Source organism: Phocoena sinus, chromosome 18, assembly GCF_008692025.1.
Source record: "Phocoena sinus isolate mPhoSin1 chromosome 18, mPhoSin1.pri, whole genome shotgun sequence".
NCBI classification, from domain to species: domain Eukaryota; kingdom Metazoa; phylum Chordata; class Mammalia; order Artiodactyla; family Phocoenidae; genus Phocoena; species Phocoena sinus.
Genome location: NC_045780.1, coordinates 68,214,005 through 68,232,139, shown reverse-complemented (window position 1 = coordinate 68,232,139; position 18,135 = coordinate 68,214,005). Strand labels below are relative to the sequence as shown.

General features: G+C 41.1%; 1 protein-coding gene across 18 annotated transcripts in view; it reads left to right on the top strand.

The window, feature by feature from the left end:
* DOCK9 (dedicator of cytokinesis 9) overlaps positions 1-18,135 on the top strand; it is a 382,898-nt gene that overhangs the window by 243,831 nt on the left and 120,932 nt on the right. For all 18 annotated transcript variants that reach the window (XR_004346614.1, XM_032610708.1, XM_032610703.1 and 15 more), the window contains 5 exons: positions 4,787-4,876; positions 8,394-8,476; positions 10,166-10,235; positions 12,235-12,330; positions 13,311-13,445. Coding sequence is in view for 17 of the 18 variants with exons in the window: in XM_032610708.1 (XP_032466599.1) it covers positions 4,787-4,876; positions 8,394-8,476; positions 10,166-10,235; positions 12,235-12,330; positions 13,311-13,445 (474 nt within the window). In the remaining variant the exon portion in view is untranslated. The remainder of the gene's footprint in view (positions 1-4,786; positions 4,877-8,393; positions 8,477-10,165; positions 10,236-12,234; positions 12,331-13,310; positions 13,446-18,135) is intronic.

The window sequence follows — 18,135 nt, the reverse complement described above, 5'->3', positions numbered from 1 at the left end:
CCTTGTAGATCCACCCAGCTGGCTCAGGTTACAGCCCACCCACTTCTCTGGGATTTTGTCTCCAGCTCATTGTTCCTGTGTCCCAGGGGAAGGGTGGGCCTTTTGTTTCAATGTCTGAATTGTAAGTCCTATAAAATATGATATATTAGACACCCAGTAGATATGCATACTTCCCACCAGGAATTAAGAGGGTTGTTTTGTTATAGTTTAATGCCCATTGTAAAGTGATTAATAAAAAAAATCTGGTGCCTTATGAGTTGAGAGGATTAGAAAAATAAAGAAATGATGACACAAAAGAACATCTTCGTTAATACTAATGCCTGTATTTAAGTCTACAGAGTGAATCTTCCCTCCTTTTAATCCAATTTCTTTCATAAAAACACATTAAAACAATTCCTTTCATTAAAAAAGTAAGTGGGGTAATATGACTATAAATCAAAAAAGATACAGCGTATTCATCTTTTTTCTGGATGTCTTTTAAGTTTTTAGTTTCTCACAAAGCAATTCGTAGCACTCATAATAAACCACTTGTGAGAGAGAGACTTAGAATTCCATGGGACTATGGAGTTTTTAAACCACAAAGAAAACCTAGAGATCCTAGAAAATTCTGGATTTGGAAAGTTAAAACTTTCCTCCAAGATTACACAGCTAAGTAGAGGCAGAGCTCAGATGAGAACTCAGGTTTCCTGGCTCTCAAGTCCAACCTCTTTCCAAGATCACTTCTCAAATTCTTCCATAGGAAGTTTAATTAAATTATGTGCTTCACATTGCTTGTGGTTTGAAACATGAGCTTCTTGGTTTCCCAGCCTCAGTGGGGTTAAGGTAGCGTGTTAGCCAGCACCCTACCGAGGAAAGACAGAGCCCTGGCCAGGTTGGGGGCAGGAAGTTCATTAGTAAGAGGGATTCCAAGTTAAAGCTAAAGAAACAGGGCCACAGGAGGCCATCAGGGAAGAGCAGTGAGTGGTGAAGAAGAGGGGCAGGAAATGCCCGGAAGCCCCTGGGGTTGTGCCCAGGTGAGGAAACGTGGTACCTCTGCATGTTCCCTTTAGGGACCCTGCTTCCCTGGGCTGAGCATCCCGCATTCCTGATTACGGGCTCATAGCCATTAAAGTGACCCCAGTTTTGGGAGGGGATCATTTCAACCAAGAGGAAGAAAAAAGTTTTTAAAATAAAAAAGGCTCTATTTGAAATTTGTCTTCCTAACTAGCCTTGGAGATAGTCGTAAATTGTACCCTTTATATTCGGATCTGGGGGCACCTCTGCATTTCATCAGTTCATTCCATTAAAAAAAAAAGTCCCATAAAGATTGGCCTAGGTGTCCATGCATCATTATATAAGTCCTTTAGAAGAGGACTTCACCTTCTTCTCCTCCTTTTGTAGTCCTAAGTTACCTTTTCAATTAGTCCTAAAATTTTGTGGAAGGCCTCATAAGACTCACGCCCATACTTGGCCAAGGTAATTAAGGATTTCTGTGCGTCAAGCACTGCCAGTGTTTAACCTAAGAAACAATATTGGCTGAAAATAATTGAATCTGTTATAGTTGCTAGAAGAAGGCTTTTTTTTTTGGCGGTACGCGGGCCTCTTACTGCCGTGGCCTTTCCCATTGCGGAGCACAGGCTCCAGACGCGCAGGCTCAGTGGCCATGGCTCACGGACCCACCCGCTCTGCAGCATGTGGGATCTTCGCGGACCGGGGCACGAACCCGTGTCCCCTGCATCGGCGGGCAGACTCTCAACCACTGCGCCACCAGGGAAGCCCGGCTTTAAATTGTATTTTGTACTGTGAGGTTTATATCCCAAAGGATGTTTGAGATGCTAGCTATGTTTAGATTTAATTTTCAGATCTTATCACACTTCATAGTGTGCACTGTTTTTTCCCCCTACCCCTTGCAGATGTACAGCTTTTTTAGTAGAATGGAAATAATTTATTTCCAAACAAAGGGATGGGACTGATGTTCTTTGAATGTCCGCCTTGATGACGATTTATATAAGGTGGACACAGACCCATCTTTTAGCAGGAATATGATTTTAGTTAATAGGAAAGTAGGAAAGAATGCCACAACCATGAAAAAGAAAATTAAGCTCATATTTGAGAAGAGTTTTAGTGTTCATTGAGTATAAATCTGCAGGTACTGATTTGGACTCTGTTATAAGCCAGATAAATAAAACTACAGAAATTTAATGTGAATCGATTTGACATACAGTAGACTATTACCTGAATGTGACTTTTAATACATAAAATATATGGAGACGTTAAACCAGAATACCATTTAATAATGTGCATTGAGAACTAGAATTAATAAGCAGATCAGAATACATTCATTGGCTGTGTGTTCTCTGATTAGGAGAGTCGAAATGGGAATTATGATAAACAAGTGGGTTAGTGAGACTAAACTCAAAGCAGAGGGAACAAAAGGAAAGACCTTGGCAACTGGTGACATCAAACAGTGACTCCTCATTGGAGCCAAGTCCAGGAGTCCCCCAGTGGGTCACAGCCTGATGGATCCCAGCCTTTCCTATTAAATGGTGACAAAGACATTGACAAAATTGCTTTGGTCATACAAGCCCTGTTCTTTCTGTTGGCTCATTCTTTCCCTAGTTAAAACCATTGACTAGGCTGTAGGTTGGTGCGGTTTTAGAGATGTTTAATTCAAGCTAATTAGAGTTTTAGGCAGTTTTTTCTTGGGCGTATATTTTTTTAATTCTAGGACTTAATGGGTTTGCTTTTTATGTGTATGCAAAAAGCTCATCTCATCTATTATGACTTGATTTTGTTATTTTAACTTTCTAAGGGTAGGCTTATCTTCACATTTCTCTTCCTTTTTGTGCTAAACACAACTTGTACTCATCCTGTACAGTGTAGCTTAAGCATCTTTGCCTCAGTGCGCGTCTTCATCTTCTTGATGTCCGCTTCTCCTCCCTGTCGGATTTAGACTCCCCTCTTAGACTCTTTCCTCTCGTACCAGCCTGTGCTTCTGTGTTCTTCTTTCTTACACCCTTCTGGTATTGGTGGGTGGTAATAAACACATGGATGATTGGTTTAATTATGCCCAGTGCTCTCTTATCTGTTAAAAGTCGTCCATCTTTAATGAGTAAAGTTGCTTTCTTTTTAAATTGAAAACGTAATGCACTTTGATCCACAATAATAAAAAGGTTTCATTTCCTATTATTTTTCTTACCTTAAAGGGGTGTTTGGAAAAGTGTCACATAATTAAAGTTTCTTGAGTTGGTAATTCCACTAGGAAAATTCTGTAATAAATTTTATTTCTTCCTAATGTTCTGATGGGGAATGACCCTAATAGTCCTATTTCTTGACCTGAGCCATTTCATGAACATTTTTAAAGTATGATAATTAGTTTCAAAAAATCGTGATAGACCCAAATAAATCAAGATAAGGACGCAGTAAGTGGGGGTATAGAATGTGTCCTTCTTTGAAGTGCACATGATTTCTTAATTTCCCTTTACTGGTATACCTGATTCTTAACAGTTTTGACAATCGATGTCTTACTTTGAAGCTTTTTGAATAGATTATGCCTCCAGTGCCTACTGTCATTCGTCTCTATGGCATTTCATGGAACCAGGTGTGTAAGAAGGGTCACCATTTGTGACTTTCACAAAGAAGCCAAGAGCCAGGGTGTTGAAAGCCCTCTTGGAGGAGGCTGAATGAATTAATAATTCACCTGTGAAGGACTTTGGAAGAGAACAGAGTTCCTTCCTTCTCTTTCTGTAGAATAAGGAAGCCTTATTAAAAGTAGGATTTAAGATTGCTTTCAAAGATGGTCACAGTGCAAGCAAAGAGTAAAGACAGGTGAAGCAGACACAACAGGGAGACAATACGGGCAGGAAATAAGATTATTAAAAAATGTATGCCCTGGAGTTCTTCCCCTGTGCTGGCAGAGGAGGGACCACAGATCTGACCCAAAGTTTCCTCCAATCTTAGGAAGAAGAAAAACAGATGGGACAGATGCTGGGAGATCCCAGCTTAGTAATTAGCCTCAGGAACCAATGGGATAGATTCTGTCAACAAGCTGGCTTCTTGTGTGCTGTTTTTATAACTATGATCTGTTAATAGTATCCAAGGATTACAGTCCATGGGAGAAAAAATCTAGAACATTCCTTCCTGAAGCCCAAGGCCTAGTTAACTTGAATTGACATTACAGTCCCTACATTACAGTGTTAATTAGGGTAGATGTGTTGCTGCCTAAAGTCATGAGAGATTTTATTATTTAGAATAGGCATTTAAGCCTCATGAAACAGGAGCAGTTCTCAGTTACAGGAGGGAAGGTAGTGTTCACAGTCACAGATTCAGTCAACAAATATTAAGGACCTGCTACGGGTCCCACTGGGGATGTGGCAGTGAATAAGAACAGTTGTAAAAGGCAGTTAAGAGATGGATGTATAACAGTGTGAATGTACTTAATGCCCCTGAACTGTACACTTAAAAATGGTTCAAATGGTGAATGTTATGTCTGTTTTACCACAGTTTTAAAACTGCCGCAATCCAGGCAAGTAAAAGGCAACTTCGTGGGACTAGATCAAGCACGTGGGGTGGGGGAGTGTTAGGGTCTCTGAAAGGGGCCTCTTTCCTGCCTGGAGGGGTCCTTGGGCCCGTGATCCAGAAGGACTTGGGAGCCACTGCCCCCACCTTTTGAAGTTTAAGGAGCCAGCTGGAGTCTGGGGTCCACGGGGTGCGACTGCAGAGGAAGGGGAAGGGCCCCACTGCCCTGGGAGGCTGGCGCCTTAATGTCTTCATTTAACCGAGTCGTGTCCTGGTGCTTCCTTCACAGACGGCCATCCTGAGACGACAGGGGCGGTACGTATGCTCCACCATCCCTGCCAACGCACAGCAGGAAGCTCAGAGCTTATTTGTTACAGAGGTAATGTATTTCTTCTATGCCTCCTCCCCTTTTAAAAATTTCAGTGATATTTTCAAGAAAGTGTCAAAGAGGTAATTACATTTTTATGATGGAAGTTAGAATAGAAAAATAATAAGAAGTTTTCAGAGTCTGAAACTTGGACAGAAATGTCAACGGGGTCAATTTGATGACAAAACATGAATTCTACAAAACTTATCTCATAGCCTTAGAATAGGAGTAACTTGTGAATGAACTCACTGGACACCTAGCAGACTTTGATATTGTTTTTCTGTGTGTCTTTTTTTGCTGGGTTTTCTTTTTTTTTTACATCTTGATTGGAGTATAATTGCTTTACAATGGTGTTATATTGTTTTTAATGGAGACTCAGCACATGCATTTATGTATTCATTGACTTCATTTATATGTTTATACTTGTAATTTATTATCAAGATTAGTTCAATATTCATGAAGTACCAGGTAACAATGAGCAGAGCCTAACTATCCCTGATCAATATATGATTATTATTACTTTTGTTTGAACATACAGAAAACGACTCTTTCGTTAAGGAGGAAAGAAAAATTATTGCTTTGAGATTGCTTGCTTGTTCTGTCTTGAGGTGTTTGTTTCTTCCTACAGGTGCCTTTAGATAGGATGAACGAGTTAGGTGTTTTAATTTTGTTTCTTGAAGTGCTCCTTCATTTAAAAAATATGTATTTTTATCCCCATTTTTCTAGTTGATATTTGGGAGCTAAATATGCCCATCAGTAAATTTGCCCACTACAAGGAAGCTATGCTGTTCTAACCGAAGGCCCATTACAATAACAACATTTAGTTTCACTGAGATTTTTGAAAACTTGAATGTATAGTTAAAATTTTTGAAGTGTGTTGTTCTCTTATCATTCTGAAAAGGTAACTTCTTGTCTTACCTCCTTTGCCACTCTATTCGTAATATTAATGCAAGACAAACACAGCCAAATATGTTTACAGAGTCTCAAATGTTTATTTTAAAGCAGGGCATTAGGCGAACTGTCCTGCAGCCTGTTTTTGTAAAGAAAGGTACACTGCGGCACAGCTGCACCCATTTGCTCGCTCACATATGCCTGTGACTACTTCACGTTACAGCTCAGACACCAATGGCTGCAATGGACACAGTGTGTCCCTCAAAGCTGAAAATACTTGCTATCTGGCCTTTTGCAGAAAAAAATTTGTTGATCCTTGTTTTAAAGCATATAGTAAAATTGTTAATTACTAATTCAGTTCTCCCAGTTTCTTAAAAAAAATACTATGTTTGAGGGACAGCTCTCCATTAAGTTCTCCCATCACTGCAGGTTGGGCAATAGCGACTTCACCCTGTGGGGCAGGAGCCAGCGTAGCTACACCCTCTTGGGCCTCTTCCACCAGGGTGGAGTGCAACAGCGCTTCCGCCCCGTACTCTTGTCCACAGGAGGATGACCTAATGGCTTTAAACAACAAAAAAAAAAAACTTCAAAAACCTTCCAGTATAACTTCAAAATATTATTGAATTTCACAAGTTTGAAAGGTCAGTCATGAAATCAGCCCAGTCAGATCCCTGTCTCTTTAGCGATGCAGTTCTCTGCGTACTGATTTCTGATTGAACCCCTTGTCTCCTAGACGTTCTACACCTCCAGAGGGGTGCGGGTTGCTTGCCTTGTTCTGTGCACCTGCCTTGGAATTTTGCCTGTGCCTGCCTTGTGGGCGGTCAACAATGGCTTATTAAATGAGTGAAGCTAGTTACTTAACCTGGTTAACTGTGTTTTTTGCAGTTCCTTATAATTTAAAATATTTAAACATTGTAATTATCTTTCTTACCCATTTTCCCTAAGATATTAAAAATCTGGACATTCAGGTGTTCTGTTCATAAATGCACTGATTACGTACAAGTGTATACTTATTTATTTATTTTTAATTGGGCGGGTACATTTTATACTTCGGAATAGGTTTAATATCCTACAAGAGACTTCGGCGGTATGAAAGTTGAAGTTGAAGGGCTTCGTGAAAAACCAGAACAAAGATAATAGAGCATGTCCACAAGACTGTGTCATACATAGTCTGACCTGACTTAGCTATGCTAATGGACCCAGGGATAGGATAGGAAAACCCAAACCTACAGATAATTCTGAAGTCATACTGGTTTTGGAATGTGGTTTTGAGTGTGGATGTCTGATGTTCTAAGTGTGAAAATGCTTTGAAATTAAAAAAAAAAAAGCATTTATAAGAATAAAATGGTATTTAAAAACATTTGTAACTGCTTAGCAAAGAAATTGAAAAGTTGTTCAGCTCCCACATCTGACTGTTTTTAACCCTTCTCTGCTCTTTATTCCACCTCAGAATGATAATATAAAAAACTTACTCTACCTTCCGTTCACAACCTTGCCAATAGAGTGCTTAGTGTAGAGCCTGGCACAAGAGGCATTAGCTGTAGTTACTCTCATGACCTTGGGGTTTTGCTTCAGAAAGCCTTCGGGCATGAAGTATGAAATAGATAAAAAGGTTCACAGTATAAACAACAAAGTGAAGTAAACAGAATAGACTTTGTTCATGATGTTTCAGCCAGAGTCAAGTCAACTAGGTACGACTAATACATTTAACTACCTATGTTTTCACTTTATTCATTCATTTTTTGCCACACTGACATCTATATATGTGTAGTCTAGAGCTGTCCGTACGGAAAAGCAAGTTCGCTGATGGAAACTAAATCAAATGCTTCACCTGTTGATTTTGACTCATTCATATTTGAAGATCTGGTGGGGGAGACCTTATAATCTTAAGACTCTACACACTACTCAGTGGATCCTCCTGGACAGATGAATGAAAGACACCGTGCTGGTTGGTCGAGCTTGTCAGATAGCGAGGTAGTTTAATGCAGTCCGTGTAGGTTGGTGTCACTGTGGAATCTGGGCAATGGACTGCTCCATACTTTGTACATTTCTACACATGCACGCACACATGTACACGTGAAGAGGTCATGGTGCCACTGTGGATTGGAATCTAAATCTTTCTTCCTAATTACCTCACACTGTCCCTTGTAAATAAAATGAAAATCCGAGGGCAAATGTATGTAATATTGACTAATGAGCAAGTTTTAATATTAGTAAATACTATGGAAGTATCTTTAGGTTCACACTTCCCATTTACTTTCCTGTTCTTCTAGAAGCCCACATGACTTCTTAGGAGCCAAGTGGTTTTAAGTCAGAAACAGCACATTGTTATGTAAATGCAGCAAGAGGAGGTGAGGCTTGTCTCCTTGTAACATCTGCTCATCATCTGATCATGAATGACGATGACCTAAGTGACCCCTCTCCCAAGTGTAACGTTTCAGTGGTTCTTAAGCTTCATAGGAACCTCTAATGGTGGCATTTCAGGCATGAGAGGGTTGAGGGGAAAGAATTTTTTTGATATTGGTGTGGGTGTGCATTCATAAACTTTCCCAAATGTTCTCCAGAAGTCATCACATGTCTTTTTTCTTTTTCTCTTATGCTTTTTCTTTTTATGCTCTCCCCCCACCCCACCAAATAGTGCATCAAAACCTATAACTCTGACTGGCATCTTGTGAACTACAAATATGAAGATTACTCAGGAGAGTTTCGACAGCTTCCAAAGTGAGTAAATGATCAGACCACACAGGATGGGGTTATACACACAGGGAAAGTTCTTTGTACTTGAAATGCCTAGGGAGATGTGTATTCACATGCAATCAGGGTGATTAGAGAAAAATATTTCTAGATGATTTGTGTGTATGTGGGTTAGCTATTGTTTACAGGGTATTTGTTAATAGTACTCAAACCTAGTACTCTGGGAATTGGTAGGTGGTAAGAAACACATGGATGGTTTAATTATGTTCAGTGATTCTGCTCAGGGTACCACTGATGAAACAAAAACAAGTGAGATTTTTTTCAGTGAGAAACAGAAAACAAAATGTAAGCGTATTGAAATATGCTGAGGTGTGTTTTATCTTAAAAATAATATTTTGAAAAGACATGAAAAGCATTTTATATTGAACAAATTTTATATTTAAAAAATGTACATCAGAGAACAAGCATTTTCCCAAATTTCTTTACCTTCTTTAAAGTATTAACTCATTCTAAAATATACCAAAAGCAAGTGTGTTTAGATTGATGAGCAGTAGTTAAAGTAAACCAGGTATAGATAGGTCTTGCCTTGAGAGGGTATCTCTTATAAAATGGTACATCCTGAAATAACACAATTGGCAGATTTTAGTTTATTATGAAAATTGAAAGCACGTAATGATGGATTGTGTTTCAAAAGGAACCGTTGCCAATGAAAATTTTAATTAAGACCCTGTTAATAAATTTTTCTTAGGGTTTGTTCCATCTATGAGTTTGAACTGTTTATACCATTCTCAGTGGACCTAGCTGTTTGTTTTTTCTGTTTGTGTGGTTCAGCTACTCCTTAAGAGCGTCCAGCCAACTTCCCAATTGCCTCTTTTTAAACCTCGGCTGAGAACACTCCCTTCCAGCATTGTCCAGATGGGTACGCTCCTTACTTCTGTATGTACCCAGTACTTATCTGGGGACTTAATTCTTCCTGTTTGGTCAGTAAAGCTATCTTCACTGATACGTTTGTTCATGCTCTTCTCATGACTGAAAGAGAACCGACCGGGGATTCAGTGTATTTTATACGATATACTTTTACTGCTGGTGGATTTTACCTCTTGGCGTTAATAAGAATTTCAGTTGTGTGATGAGAAGGAGACGAAGGTTGTAACAGTGATTAAGAACATAGACTCTGTAGTCGGCCTGCATCATCTACTTACTCTGCCCTATGTAAGCCTTAGTGTCCTCATCTGTTAAGTGGTCTTAGCACCAGTCCCCACCATCTAAAGGACTAAAGGAGGTAACACATGTGAAGTACAGCACAGTGCCTAGCACATAATAACCGTTTAATGACTGATATCGTTACTGTCATGTTTTTGTTGTTAATACCATCATCATTAAGACTGTGGTTTCCGATCACTTCAGATGGAGTGACCTCATTTAAACTTTGTATTAAAAGTTATTCTACCATGTGTTTATTTATTAATACACTTTCCCATTTTTAATCTACGTAACTCCCAACAAGCCATGCCGTCTTGTCTGCCTGGCTTTTGGGAGCTCTCTAACTCTTGCATCACCCACTTTGAAAAGCAACTTCATCTGTTGTTTTTATTCTTTAGCCAAGTGGGCCAGCTTTGGATTTGTTAAATGCTGGTTCCTTTGATGGGGGAAGAAATGCAGCATCTCTTCATAGATTAGGTAATTATAAAACGAGATTCTTTCTTCTTTTTAAAGCAAAGTGGCCAAGTTGGATAAACTTCCAGTTCATGTCTATGAAGTTGATGAGGAGGTGGACAAAGATGAGGTAGGATGCTTGCTGGCGGATCGAAGGATTGATTTAGTTCACAGATTTAGAAGATTCATTGGAAAATTACCAACATTTAGCCAAAACAGGAATTGGAATGTTCCTTGAAACCGGGGAGGAATTTTTAAAAAATGTATTGTTTGATTGATTGAAATAAGGTCTCTGTTTCAACTTGACTGCTTAGCATTGCCTGTTCCTCTGGTCCTTGTTTATTTGTTCTGAGATCATTTTCAAAGTCCCGGACAAGATTTGGCTACATTGTTAAAAGATCAAGATTACTTAGATCCTAAGTTGAGGTTGTTTTTCAGCAGGCTATTTGAAACAAACTGGCAGCCAGTAGATTTTAAATGGCTGTTTCTTCAGTGAGGGCTCTGAGTAAAGTAGATAGTACCCAGAACCTCTGAATTTAACAAGCCCACTCCCCCTACTATTGGGGGAACGGTTATGGCCAGAGAAGTGGATAAAGAGAGCCGGGCATTAAGGTGACCGTGTCCACTGAGCAAGGAAAACCTAATAAAAAGTTAGTGCTGCCCATCTCCGCATTACTTACTCTTCCCTACTCAGTATTAGATGCCTAATTGTGAGTGTTAACAATGTCCATGGTAGCAAATTATTTTAGAAACCACTTTAAAAATATTCTGGGAAGGGTGAGTGGTCATTCAAAATGAAAATTAAGATATTAAAAACTTGGTGCTGATTAATAGTAAGAGGAGGACTGATTGAAATAATGCACATAAGAGCGCACACCAAACTGTAAAATCCTAGACAGGTAAGTTACTTCTGTTATCACTAATAATAACAACAGTAAAACCACCAATATTAAAATTGAGGTGGGCTTCCCTGGTGGCGCAGTGGTTGAGAGTCCGCCTGCCGATGCAGGGGACACAGGTTCATGCCCCGGTCCAGGAAGATTCCACATGCCACGGAGCGGCTGCCCGTGAGCCATGGCCGCTGAGGCTGTGCGTCCAGAGCCTGTGCTCCGCAACGGGAGAGGCCACAGCAGTGAGAGGCCCACGTACCACAAAAAAAAAAAAAAAAAATTGAGGTGGTCTCAGACAAAGCATAAGACAGGTCTTTCTGCAGTTGTCTACTTGATTACAAAAATAAACATCATAATTAGACTAGTCCTCAGGAGGTGTGAGCTGGGTGACCTGACAGTGTAGTCCTCTCTTCCTAAGGCTCCTACTCAAGTGTGTATTGGACACGGTCTTAGGGGGCAGAGTCACAAGGCAGAGATCTTAGAGAGTAAGGAAGGGGCGCGGGTCAGAATGTGGTGGAAGGTTTGCCACATTGTGTATTTGTGTGTGTGTATATTTCATCTGTCTGTCTGCTTATTATATGTGCAAATATAAGCCTGACTTATTTATAGCAGCAGCTGGCAGCCCCATGCCCTTAAACCCAGATCTCAGTTTTCGGGTCAGAACTTGAGGAAACATGTTTCTTTACTTTTCTAGCTGTCGCCCTTCACTTTTCTCTCTCCTCCTTTCCTCTCTCCCTGTTGTGGTCTTGCCTCTCTCTTTCCCTCATTTCTGTTGCCCCAGCATTTTATCTCTGCTTTCTTTATTGCCTGCCTCATATTTCCTTCCTTTCTTATTCACCTTTCCCTGAACTAAGCATCTGGGAAGTTTTCCAGGAATTTGCTTTTGTCCTCCAACTATATGGGAGTGTAATGTGAAAACATTTTTCACCAAACCGGGCGAGACCTTACAACTTGAGTGGTTAAGTATGGTATGTACTTTTTGTGGCTCATTAAACACTTAAAATACTTGGGGGGGGGGGAAAAACTTGGACAATAACAAGCTTTGCTTTTTAATGGACTAGCATTTGCTTTTTAATGGACTAGGCTTGTTCCACCTCTTTTATTGATAAGTGGACACAGTAGATGTTAGTGCCAGACAGTTACTCCAGTAAAGGGGCGAGGGGCAACCTGGTATGAATTGAATGGATTTCCCATCAGTAATAACGGGAGATTGATTGCGATGTTGCCCTTGTCTCCTAGGATGCTGCTTCCCTCGGCTCTCAGAAGGGTGGGATCACCAAGCACGGTTGGCTGTACAAAGGCAACATGAACAGTGCAATAAGCGTGACCATGAGGGTAAGGAGGCCCATCACCCTGCTTTCCCCTTACTAAGCCCTTTTTTTCCTGTGGGTCTTGGAAATGATGCTCAAGATGAATGGGCATGCTGTTTTTTCTGACAAAAGTGACATTGTCTGGTGAGTGAGATGCCTCCCTGGTGATCGGTGATCGACCCCCACTGGTACAGCCCCATTTCCACCCTCTCCCCTTGTCACCCTCCAACCACCAGCGTGATGAGATCATCGTAAGGCTGGTGTGAAGGTGCAGTCGCCTTACAGCCTTTCTTCTCCGTATTGACTACAAAAGGGATACTTGGTACCTCGTAGAACATCACCGAGGGGCTACACCTAAGCACTTTCATGGAGGTCTTCCTGCAGTAAAGTCAAGAAAAGCAAAAATCAAGGACTAAAGGGAAAATGGTTAAATTGGAAGGGGGTTGTCAAGAGAAAAGTAAAACTAGTATAAAAACTATTCAGGAGAGAAGTAGGACCAATGTAAGGCCAGAATTAATAATAAAGAGAAACAATGGAAGTGAGGTAGGATGAGCAGGGGATAAAAGTTAAATCAGGGGAAATGCTGATTGTTGTAATCCTGAGGCTGGAAAATCGTCCAGTTCCGTGAGGCAGAGAACAGTTCCTACTCCGTGTGAGCAAGACACCCTGGGGATTTGAGAAAGTTTCCATCCTTCTGAGCTCCATCCCAAATTAGAATTCCCTTCACCGCTTCTGGGTGGTTATGTAAAAATCTCTGATTCTGTGGGTGAGAAAAATGACCCAGGAATGCTTAGTGAACCAACTCCACAGAATTTAAATTCAGTAAAATTATTAGATGTGATGGAGAGTCTTAACTCACCCAGTTACCTGGGGCACTGGCCAGAATTAGATTTGTTTTGGAGAGAACTGAAATGGTTTTTTCATAGGGTGTACTTGTGAGTTATTGAGAGAGATTGTGGCTGTTCTCATCTTGAAACCATAATTATGTGTGTATTTTTCTCTCAGTCGTTTAAAAGACGATTTTTCCACTTGATTCAACTTGGTGATGGGTCCTACAATTTGAATTTTTATAAAGATGAAAAGATCTCCAAGGAACCAAAAGGATCAATATTTCTGGATTCCTGTATGGGTGTGGTTCAGGTAAATATGAAGCGAGTTTTCTCATTTGTAAAAGTACCATCTATGAATTAGCAGATTTAAGCAAACACTTCAAAAAATGGCAATATTCGTGGTAGAAGTGTAATAGCAGACTTAAAAATGAGTTAAAGGCTTGTTTTTCATCATTTTAGAAGATAGTGGGTACAACACACACGCAGAATTATGTCGTAGGAGGCCCGAGTGCTCTGCATATGAGTTTTTATGTTTAAAACCTGGCTCAGCTACTTTTTACATTTAAATTTATTTATTTGTTTGTTTATTTATTTTCAGCTGCATGGGGTCTTCATTGCTGCACACGGGCTTTCTCTAGTTGCGGTGAGCGGGGGCTGCTCTTTGTTGTGGTACGCGGGCTTCTCATTGCAGTGGCTTCTCTTGTTGTGGAGCACAGGCTCTAGGCACGCGGGCTTCAGTAGTTGTGGCACACAGGCTCAGTAGTTGTGGCTCGCGGGCTCTAGAGCACAGCCTCAGTAGTTGTGGTGCACGGGCTTCGTTGCTCCGCGGCATGTGGGATCTTCCCAGACCAAGACTCGAACCTGTGTCCCCTGCATTGGCAGGCGGATTCTTAACCACTGCTCCACCAGGGAAATCCTCAGCTACTTTTTAACTGTGTGACCTTGGACTGGCTATTAACTGAAGTTTCTTCACATGCAAAATTCAGATAATGATAATATTTCCTTAATAGGGTAAGAGGATTGGATGAGTTAACTTGGAAATATTCAGAACAGTTCTTAGCATCTCTGGGATGACTTTTATCATGATAGTATCAATGGCACAGTAGTATATTGGCCAAGAGGCTGGGTTTCAGATTCAGACTGAGTTCAGATCCCTGCTCTACCCCTTACAGCTCTATAACCTGGAGATACTTTTCAACTTCTCTGTGCCTCAGGTTCCTCATTTGTTAAGTAGGGATAATGATAGTACTGAATATGGTTATGGAGGGGATTAATCAATACATGTAAAGAGCTTAGAACGGTGCTGGCACATGGTAAGCATTCAGCCAATATTAGGGTTGGGGTTAGGGTTTGTTATCATAGTGCTGTTACAGTTGCAGAGTTAGTCTCAAAAATTATTTTAATTATACATGATACATGAATGTATTTGTATCCTGAAATGTTAGGCAGTACAGGTAGTGCAGAAGTCCCTGTTGACCCCCATGTCTCCCTTTCTCAAGGAGCTACCATTACCAGTTTGGTGTGCCTCCTTCCATGCCTTCGTAGAATTGCCTTTGAAAGCAGGTTGGCAGTTTCCCCAGTCTGTCTGTCCGTCCGTCCATCCACTCATCCACTCCCCTCCAGTTTTCCAGGAATATCTAAGCAGCAATTTACAAGGATGCATAAAACACAGGCTAATATAAATTTAAAGTGGTGTGAAAGGAGTCAGGGTGGGGAAGAGATGAAGTGGGATTAAGTTAAGGAAAAAGCATGTATTTTAAAGACCTAACTAACACCCGCTATGGTGGGTGACAAACCAGGCTCTACGCTTTCTAGCTTGGGGACCCGTTCAGTTGCACAGTGTCTGTAGATACAAACAGTCCAATTAGTCAGAAGCTGCCCGAGTAATCTCAGAATGAAGCCCATTCAGGCGTTTCTCTTGGGGGCCCTCATACAGAGGGCGCTGTGTGATGAACGAACGGTCTTCTTGACGGCTCCTCACAATAGACGCAGTCACCGTTATCAGAGAATTCTTCCTTAAGATGACTCAGTGTTCGCTGATGACATTAGCCCAAAGCTCGGTTCTCTAAGAAAGGTTGTTTTGTGGGGCCAGTGTGACTAAGGTTAGAGACACAGCTCTGCTTTGACCCTCAGGTGTACTTGCTTATGCATTCACATGTTTACTTAAAATGAAATTGCATTTTCATCCAAATAATACATTCATCTGGTTTAAATGTCAAACAGTACAGGGAGGTAGCACTAAAGGCACAGTCCTGCCAGCATCACCTCACTTCACCTACTCCCCACTCCCTGAAATGGTCATTTTCAACTTTTTCCACTGTTTTTTTTTCTTGGGATTTGCCTCCGTATTGCTAGATAAGGAGTGTCCGCTGCTCTTCATTCATCAGTTGTGGCCATTATGTGATGCTAGAGAGGATTTTAGCTCCTGCAGCCCGCCTTCATGCTCTAAGCTGGACTGACTGCTTCCTCAGCCTCTGCACAGTCACCGTCCTGGAGATTCCCTTTGCTGTCCTGCCTGTGTCAGATTCCTTGTTTCCAGGATCCTATGTCGTCTTCTTTCTCGTTTTCCTTTCTTGTTTTGGAGGAACACATCCTCCAGGAGCTTCCGGGAAATCATGTGTAAGATCTTAATTTTTTGAGTTAGATGAAATTTACCTTAGAATTTGAAGGCGTTCCATTGTCTTCTAGATGCTTGTGTTGTTTTGGAGTCTTATGTTATTCCCTATTCTTCACAGTCTTCTCCTTATCTCATATCTATGGTGACCTGAAATTTAGGTTATTGTGTCTTGATTTTGATTTTTTTGGTAAGCTTTTTTGTTAAGGCATGACATAAGGAGAAAATAAACATGTAATGAATGAGTTTTTACTGAGTTTAGATCTCTATTATCCATTTGCGCTGAGAAGTCTGTTCTTGTTCTGGAGACTCTGTCCTGCATGTTCTAGCCACCTGGGTCTTCTGAACTCTGGGCAGCCTCCTCAGTTAGCAAGACTGTCGGACTCTGTTCAGGCTCACCTTCCTGGGTCCAGATAGGCCTCCAGGCAGAAAGTGATGAGGTGATGGTAGGGCTCACCTCATCTATTTCCTTTCTATCAGGGATCACAGGGCTGCCCTGATGGTTGCAAAATACCTAAAAACAGTTGTTTCATCTATTTTGCCCAGTTATTTCTAGTAGTTATGTTGGGAGAATAAGTCCAGACCTTGTTGCTTCATCGTGGTCAGCATGGAAGTTGGGGGTCCAAACTCAGCTGGCTACAGGGGCCAAGCAGATAAGTGAAAGAAGAGGCCTGGGTGTAAAGTGATAGGAAATGCTGGGGACTGTGACAAACTGGAGCACAAGTGGTCCCGTTTAAAGGGGCAGCTGATGTGCTGGGTGGCACTGCCAGCTCAAGGTTGCCAGCTCATCTGGTTCAAGAAAACCAGAAATACAAAATTTTAGTTAAATCTTGGTATTTTTAGTTACTGGTGACTAATTTAAAAACAAACAACCCCCCCCCAAAACATTGTTTTTGGTCCTCTAGTGCAGGACCAAACCCTAGATCAAGGTGATAGCACCACTTAATATTCATTGAGAATTTTTTTTGCATCAACAGCTAATTGGCATATGGCACTCTCAGCTTGTAACCCAAACTCAGCTGAAAGCTGCCACTGTAGAAACCAAATTATATCAAAGTATGTTTATTCACAGCATAAAGGAAGGAGTACCAGAGCAAATTGTCAATGACAGTGAAGTAACTTCTTGTGTGGGATTCCCAAGTGGGAGTTTCATTTGTATTCTTAAGCTGAGAGACCTTTTCAGTTACATTTTAGTTGAGTTTTCTGGCATTGACTTTAAAAAAATGTTTAAAGCAAAACTAAATATATTTGGCAACTCATTTGGAAAGTAGCAGTAATTACTTTTGTTTTATAAGAGTTTTGTTGCCTGTCTTCAGCAGAGTATAGATGATTTACAGTACGGAGTCCCCAATCACTCAGTCTCTGGAATACATTTCGGAGTCTAAAGCTCTGACTTCAGTGGCCATCCCTTCCTTCATATTCTTTTTGCAGGTGTGGCTGATGGTGTTTTACGTTTAACGAATTGTGTCTAAGGCTTCAATATGATTAAATAATTTGTTTTTATCTCCACATCTGTTTGTAAGCTCAGCTCCAAAAGTTGTGGCTTAAGTATTTCAGGTTTTTTTTTTTAATATTGCCTTTGGACATTGTAAAAATATGAGCTGATTAATGCTATGAGTTCAAAGAAATGCCTATACTAAAATTTAAAACTAGACCTGAAAAGAATCCAGTTACGAATCTTGAGCCCTAAAAGTGTTTTAGAACCTTGAAGTTGATTACACTTATTTTGCAGATAAGGAAACTGAGGCTCAGAAAGAGGAATAATTCAGAATCAAGGCCTAATGCTCACCCTACTTTTAACTTATTTTCATAGTAATGAGTAGGTGAGGAGTGCAGGGGAGAGAACTCCTTTCATATCTGGCCTTTGACCCCTTCTCTGACTCCTTCTGTGAAGTGAGGTGTGAGGCGTTGTGCACAGTGGTCTGCATGCTCTGCTGGGAGCAGTTCTCTCCTGAGAACCATGCTGCAGAGGTCACAGAGGCGACTTTGGGAGGGCCACCCTGTCCCCGAGACATTCGCTGAGGGCCCCCTCAGGGACTGCGGCTAACCAGCTAGAATTTTAGTGGGCGAAGGCTCTGCTCGGACGCCGCACATTGGTGGGAGTTTGTGATGTCACGTCCCTCAGCCTGTAAGTACCAGGAGTCTTGAGTCATGTTCCTCGGAGCTGAACCTCTATCTAGTGCAGTCACCAGGGCGATTTTACCCACCAGGGGATGTTTGATAATATCTGAAGACATGTTTTGATCTTCACAACTGGGGGGCTATGCTACTGGCATCTAAGGAGTAAGACCAGGCTGCTTCTAAACAGGCTACAGTGCACAGGACGGTCCCCATAACAGTTATTGGCCCCAAGCGTCAGTAGTGCCAAAGTGGAGAAACCCTGGCC